The sequence below is a fragment of the Cryptomeria japonica genome, unplaced genomic scaffold (genome assembly GCF_030272615.1).
Source record: "Cryptomeria japonica unplaced genomic scaffold, Sugi_1.0 HiC_scaffold_160, whole genome shotgun sequence".
Classification (NCBI taxonomy): Eukaryota; Viridiplantae; Streptophyta; class Pinopsida; order Cupressales; family Cupressaceae; genus Cryptomeria; species Cryptomeria japonica.
Genome location: NW_026728982.1, coordinates 172,103 through 179,443, shown reverse-complemented (window position 1 = coordinate 179,443; position 7,341 = coordinate 172,103). Strand labels below are relative to the sequence as shown.

The window sequence follows — 7,341 nt, the reverse complement described above, 5'->3', positions numbered from 1 at the left end:
GTATTAAAGTCTCCTCCAATGATGAAATTTTGTGCTTCTTCTTGTTGGAGTAACACAGTCAGTTTGTCCCATAGGTCTTTCTTTTCCTGAGTGGGGATGGGGCCATAAACATTGAATACTGTAAAGGTCATGTCATAGCATATTGCTTTCAACATTTGCCAGTTATGATCTTGTTCTAATAGGTGAACTTGAACTTTTTTAGGATTCCATAATGTAAGCAATCCTCCCAAGGCCTCAACACCTTGCATTTGGGCCGCTCCAAATTGTGTCCATTTAGCCACTATTTTGTGATACATTTCCTTTGATATCTTTGTTTCTTGGAGTAAAAAAATGCCAGCCTTTGAAGAATCAAGGTGAGATTTGATTCTCCCTCTTTCGTCAGAGCATTAATACCCCTGACGTTCCAAGAAATCATTTTCATTGTGCCTTTTGCACTCCTAGTAATTCTTTTTGATACTTTAAATTTTCGGTCTAGAGTACTCTGCACACTTGCCTCTTTTTTTTCTTGAATCTTCACAGAGTTTGGTTTTTACCTCTCTTTTTTGGGGTTGTAAAGCCATCTGATTTCAAATTGGGGCTCTGCTCAACTGATAAGGATTGTGGATAGTCAAAAATAAATTTTTTTGTCTCACCATCTTGTGAAGGGGTTTCCATTTCTTCGTGCCTAATTTCCAAGGGGGTTTTCCCTTTATCTGAGATGTCAGTAGTTGAACAACAAAACCTTGTTTTTAATAAGGGACACATTACATTTGTCATACTAACACCTTCCTCCTCTGCAATTTACCCAATCATAGTGGCAGCTAAAGTGGACAGCATATCGTCTGCTACTTCCTGGATATGACCCTCCTTATTTGAGACAACTATCCCTAAAATTGATAAATTCTACATTAAATTTAGGATATCAATCCGGATTCATTGAACATTAGGTCCCAAACTATAGCTTCTCTGTCATCACATGTTATATCACATAATTGGAGAACCGGTGTGGGCATGGAGGCAAATTTATAGCTATAAAGAATCCAGCTATACATGATAAAAAAAATAGGTCAACTGATTAATCCACTAAACATAGGATGGTTCAAAATTTAAGGCATCCTGAGGTTTACAGGGATCATTACGTGATTGTACAGAATCAGAAGATAAAACTACCTCATGTTGATGAGTAGTACACAGAAGAGGGTCTGAGCAGTGATTTTTATAGACTAAAAGCTTTGAGCACTCATGACAACTACAGGAATTCGTGAAATGGCCTAATTGTTGTTGATATTTGCAGACGACCTCTGCATTATCTAATATAATATCTTGATGCCACAAACCCCATTTTGATGAGATGGTTAAGTGCTTTGGCAGGGTCTTATTTGAGGCAAGGAGAAGGAAGAGCGTAGCATCTCTCTAGATTGTTTCAAAGGGTATAAGATCGTGAGTGACAAAGATGCCTAGTGGATTGGCCATGGTCTCCACAATATCTGGGTCTCTGTATTTCAAAGGCAAACCTAGAAAAGAGATCAAGTGAGGATAAAATCTACAAAGATTAGCATCTGGTTTAAAATTTGAAATCCAGGGTAAGGTAAAAAGACCGGCCCCTTGACAAAACCAGCATTTGTTTTTATGAACTGCATCTCTATCTTCTGATGAAGAAAACAGAGCTATAAAAAACTCCGAGTGGCTCTCGATGAAGAAAATATCACGAAGACCCAACTAGTGAGTGTTTGCCCATGAAAGAAAGGTTTGAAGAGGAATTGAAGAATTAAACTTATCGATGAGAGCCAATTTTTGAAGAAAAGAGACCAACTGGGAGAGAATGTGGTCAGGAAAGGATATCTTGATAGCGAAGGTGTTCTCAACTAGAGCCCGAGTCGAAATGGGGAAAGAGGAGTCCGTCTCTTTAAACTTCACCAGTTTTCTTTTCCACACAAAGTGCGCTGGTTTTGACTTGAGGGGATCTCCATGATCTCCTTGTTGGTTTACTCCAGTTTTCCCTTCGGCAAGGCAAACCTTGAGAGAGGGCTGATGAGGGATGGATGGAGATGCTTCGTAGATGTCAAAAATTGGTTGTTTCTTTCGGTGTTTCAATCGAAATGGATTCAAAAGTGGAAGCTTTTTGACAGGATTTTGAAATTTTTTTTCCTGGCCAAATGAATTTTGAATTTTTTTTCTAGCCTGAATGATTTTTGAAAAGGTGGACGGTGGCCTAGGTGTCCTCTAGGGACCTTACGAGCCCCATGGTTGAGAGAAATTCCCTTGACATAGGTGTTGGAGTTTAAAAGATTCTGCAGGTTACTGTTTGCTTTGTGAGGATGGGAATGAAATGCGCGGGCCGAATGAGCAAGAGAACTATTGAAAAAAGTCTCGGGGCTATCTGACTTGTCTTGTAGACATGTGAAACGATTCAACCATCAGTTTCCTGAGGGTAAGTTTGAAACCAGTTTGATAAAAGGCTTATCCCTGAAGATTTTGACGGAGGGGTTGATGTCAAATTTTGAATATTGGCCAAAACGAGGGGCATCCTTTGACTGTCCTTGGTGATCCTGATGGGGGACATTGAAACCTTGCCACCATATACCGTTCCCTGTAGACCTGTGTCAAAGCCTTGCCACACCCTGCCATCTTGCACTGTCATCTTGCCACCATCTTCCATTCCTTGGAACCCTATTCTGAAACCCAAGAACGTTCGAACCTCCTCCCATGGAACTTTCTAGTATGACTGCTTTTATGTATTATACTTATATCTTGACATTCCTTAATTTAATTGTTTCAACTCTTCCGTCTACATTCAAAACTATCACCATTCCCAAATTACATGGATTATGCATGATCCCATTGATCAATTTTAGTCATATTTCAACATTGACATTGACATCTATGATCTACTTCTAGACACACTCATCCTAATTAATTCATAAAAGTTGCTAATTGAGTTAGAACTATATTGATTAATATCTCAAAATTTCTTTCTTCAAAAGGGAAGATAAACCATTCATTGCAAATGGACCTAGAATACAAAATTTATAATGTGACATACTATTCCTGCATTATATCTCTCCTTTGTAAAGTCATGGATAGGCCATATCCTATAAGGATTTCAAGCCATTATCTTTCCTCTTTATATGATGATGTTTTTCCTACATTTTTTTTCTTTTTTTAGGGTTTCACCCTCTTTTTGTTTTAGGGTTCTTATAAACTATACATTTGTACCTCATATGGCCTATCTTTGGGGAGCACATCTCTTCTTTCCTAAGTTGCACTAAGGGGGAGGTGCTAGTGTAATTACATACTTCACTTTATATTTAAATTTAATGAGAAATTCCAAATAATTTTTACTTATTACTAAGCCATATTTAAAATATATCTATATAAAATAAATTTAAATTCTAAAATTTTTAAAGAAAATATAATATTTTTCATATTTATTTATAATGAATCCAACTAATTTTAATTGAATAATTATTTTATTCCATATAAAAAAAAACATAATCTATTAATAAGTCTAAATTATTCAAAATGGTTTATTTAACTAAAGTAATTTAATTTGATTACTCATGTAATCTAGGAAATAAGAGAACATGTATTGAAAAAGTATGTGCCATCTCTACCTTGTTTACTCACTGATTAATTGTAGTTAAGTGCCACCACTTTCTCATCAAGCTAAATTCACTTGACACCTTTTGTTCCTACATGTTTAGCTAGTCTAATATTTTTTTGTAGCTAACTCAACACCTATGGGACACATGTTACCCTAGATTTTTTATCCTAGGGTCATTTCACTTGGATTTTATATGAATGAACCCTGCATTTTGATATTGGTATATCATTATTCTCTCCTTGTTTGTATTTGGATATTGGAATATCATTATTCTCTCCCTGTTTGTATTTGAATTTATTTCATCATTTTTGTTCGCTCTCATGCTAGATTTAGTAATGTGTGGTTCTTCAAGAAATCTAACACTAAGCATTAACATTAAATTACACAATCTACTCATTCAATATTTTAACTCTTTTTTGCCTACTTCTTTCAGTTATATGTTTAAATAAAGATAACTTTATTTAAACATTTTACTAGAAATTAAATTTTATGTCTACTGTGGGATGCATATTCTCAACATATACACCCAACGTTGCTCTTATATGGTATCTAGAGAGAGTGGTAATTAGACATCACTATTGGTTGTATTTTTTGTGGATCAAGTAGATAGTGATGGATATAGGTAGTGACATCCATATCAACATGGATGTATAGGTAATGAGATGTTTTGATCAAGGGAATTGACCACATCATGTAGCCAAAGGAGTGAATATTTATTGTATTAAACATTTGCTCAAAGGATCCTACCCCAAAACAACAATTATTTTAACTCATTTTCTGATCCTAAACCTTCTCAACAAAGTTTATCAAACTAACAACTTGTCTTTCTTAATTATTTTGTTGAACTAGGCCACAACTTTAGTTTAACTAGCAAAAAGCATGGGTTTTGGTAATTGCAGTGCATGTATGACCCTTATATTGTAGGGACTAGTAGATTTAACAAAATAAATTGAGGAAAAGAAAGCATGAGCAGGCTTAAAACATGCTTCTTATTATGCTATAGGGTGGGCTCTAAAGATATAATTGATTGTTTTGTCAATCTCTTCTTGGTGTTCCATCTTTTATAAATAGTCAAAGTTTTATCTTTCTTTGGTGCCACAATCTCTTTTAAGGTAGTTCTCATAAAAAAAAATTCTACTATAACAAAAAAAGGTTAATTCAGTATTGCCAAAAATTCTTCAAATAACTTTACAGTTATATTCAATACACAGAATTATTATATAGACAATAACTTTATTCGTTTTAACTAAACATTTAAGAATTAATCAACAAGTTCGAATTTGGTGAACGATAGACATGCACTCCAAGCTCCTGATGTAATTATATTAAATTGCATTTTACGCGTTTTCTTAATTACATTGCATGTAAAAGAGCTTTCAATCTAAAAAATTAAAAAACCAATCTTATTTCATATTAATAGTTATATAGGTTCATTTATAAATTGATGGAGCACTTAAGAGTTAACACCGCGACTGTTAAAAATAAAAAGGACGCAACCCTTTATATGACATCTATATATAATTGCTAAAACCCAACAAAAGAGAATACGTAACTGCACAGGAATTTATCTCAGAGCTCAAATTCTATAATTTTTTTTTCAGAAATGGAATATTATGTTGGTAAGGAAGAGATTTTTGGATGTAAAAGTTCTCATAAAGATAGATCAGATAATGAAGGAAGATATGGATATGTAGAACCTGGTGAAGATATCAATGGACATGAAGAAGAAAGAAAGCTTGAAAATATGAATGTAAATGAAGAAGAAAGTTATTATGAAGATGGATCTGATGAAAGTAGATATGGACATGAAGAAGAAAGAAATCTTGAAGATGGAATTGATGAAAATATGAATGTGCATGAAGAAGAAAGATATTATGAAAATTTATATGATGAAAATATATATGGAAATGGAGGACCTGAAGAAGTTATGAACAACCATGAAGAAGAACATGATGAAGATGGATCTTATCAAAGAAGATATGGATATAGAAGATATAGGTATGGAGGGCCTTATGAAGAAGCTGCTACTTTTGAGCAGATCTATCAATGTTATCCTCCCATTTATACTGACAAACCAGAGCTTGAAAAAGCCAACAAAATTATAATGCCTCCTTCTGCTCTTTCTCGTCTCATATCTCAAGAAATAGAGTATCCAATGCTTTTCCAGCTTCAGAATACCATCACAGGTTGCATCTCACACTGTGGAGTACTTGAATTCGTGGCTGAGGAGGGTATCATTTATATGCCACTTTGGATGATAGAAAATATGCTTCTACAACCAGGAGATACAGTCAAATTGAAGCATACCACTCTTCCAAAGGGGACGAGTTTGAAATTGCAGCCCCACACAAAGAATTTATTAGACATATCCAACCCAAAAGCTTTCTTGGAGGTTTCTCTGAGGAACTTCTCTTGTTTGACCACAGGGGATAACATTAAGTTAGATTACAACAACACCATATATTCTATAAATATAGTTGAAACAAAACCTGAATCTGCCATAAGTGTGTTTGACGCAGACTTGGAAGTAGACTTTGCTCCTCCTCTTGATTACAAAGAACCTGAAAGGCTGCCATTAAATCCTGCTAATATCTGCACTACTGCAACTAGTTCAAGATCAACAAGAGAAACTACTACATCTACAGAGCATGAAGAAAAATCTCAATGCAGATTTACTGCTTTCACTGGAGTTGGAAGGCGTCTGAATGGAAAACCTGTATCACCCAAGAGTCCGAAAGTTAAATCAGCAAGGTCAAGATCCCCTTCAAGAGCTCCAATACGTAAACCAGGTAAGCTTGTATTTGGTGATAACACCTATCAAACCCATGCACTTGCTAGGGGAAATGGAAAGGTGGTGACACAAAAAAGTGAAAAGCAAAGTGAAGAAGCTGATAAGTTCCGACCTTTTACTGGCAAAAGGTATTCTTTAAAAGATTGATCGGTTATCGATTCTTTCTTGTTCTGGATCTCTGTTCTTACAATGCAAACATTGTTTTATTTGAAGGGGAGAATGATCGACTGAAATATTAAATTATTATTACTATTTTTCTTTTTTAATAAAATTATTATTACGAGAATTTAATGTTCTATAAGCCACTATGTGTTTACCAAAAGGAAGCTAAAGATATTGTCTACAGATTTCCTAAAATATGATCTATTATTATTGATTATTTACTATTGTAAAAGCAATTTGTAATATTATTTTATGATCTATGTTAAGCATTATAATTTTATCTACAATATGTTTGACTGAATTGTATTAGGTTCTTGCACATGATTTAATAGTTAACCTTCTATTTATAGAAGAATTTAGATACTATTAGATTGCATAAGTATTATAGAGAAAAAAAGTGTGTTAAATTTGTACAATGAAAAGTGTATAAACAATCTGACATTATAACCAAATAATCAAGACACCAACATAATATATAGTATTATCGTTTTCAATTTTTATTGAATTATTTACTATTATATTAAATTTAATCATTTCACAATATAATAACGAATCTTTTACTTGACCTTTAAATATATATAAAAGTATAAATATAATAACCAAACATAGCATCATGATATTTCCATGGCAGAAGACTTTAAGAGAAGGCTAGATCTCAAGTAGTGACCTCTCCACACTCCATTTACATTCTATTTTATGTCAAATGTTATCATCAAACACATCATACAACTAAATCAATAATATCTAAAATTCAATTTAATTATAAATTCTAAACAATCAAAATCGATTTTTTTTAATTCTACTA

General features: G+C 33.7%; 1 protein-coding gene across 1 annotated transcript; it reads left to right on the top strand.

Annotated features, from left to right (window-relative positions):
- Positions 1 to 5,609: 5,609 nt before the first annotated feature.
- On the top strand, positions 5,610 to 6,521 carry LOC131067263 (uncharacterized). Its single transcript, XM_058002216.1, has one exon. It carries the CDS (start codon positions 5,688 to 5,690, stop codon positions 6,519 to 6,521), a length of 834 nt encoding a protein of 277 aa, XP_057858199.1. The 5' UTR covers positions 5,610 to 5,687.
- The last annotated feature ends 820 nt before the right edge of the window (positions 6,522 to 7,341 follow it).

What these genes read in the sequence shown, in the direction of transcription:
- LOC131067263 (XM_058002216.1), top strand. Translation starts at nt 5,688, where the DNA reads ATGCCTCCTTCTGCTCTTTCTCGTCTCATATCTCAAGAAATAGAGTAT.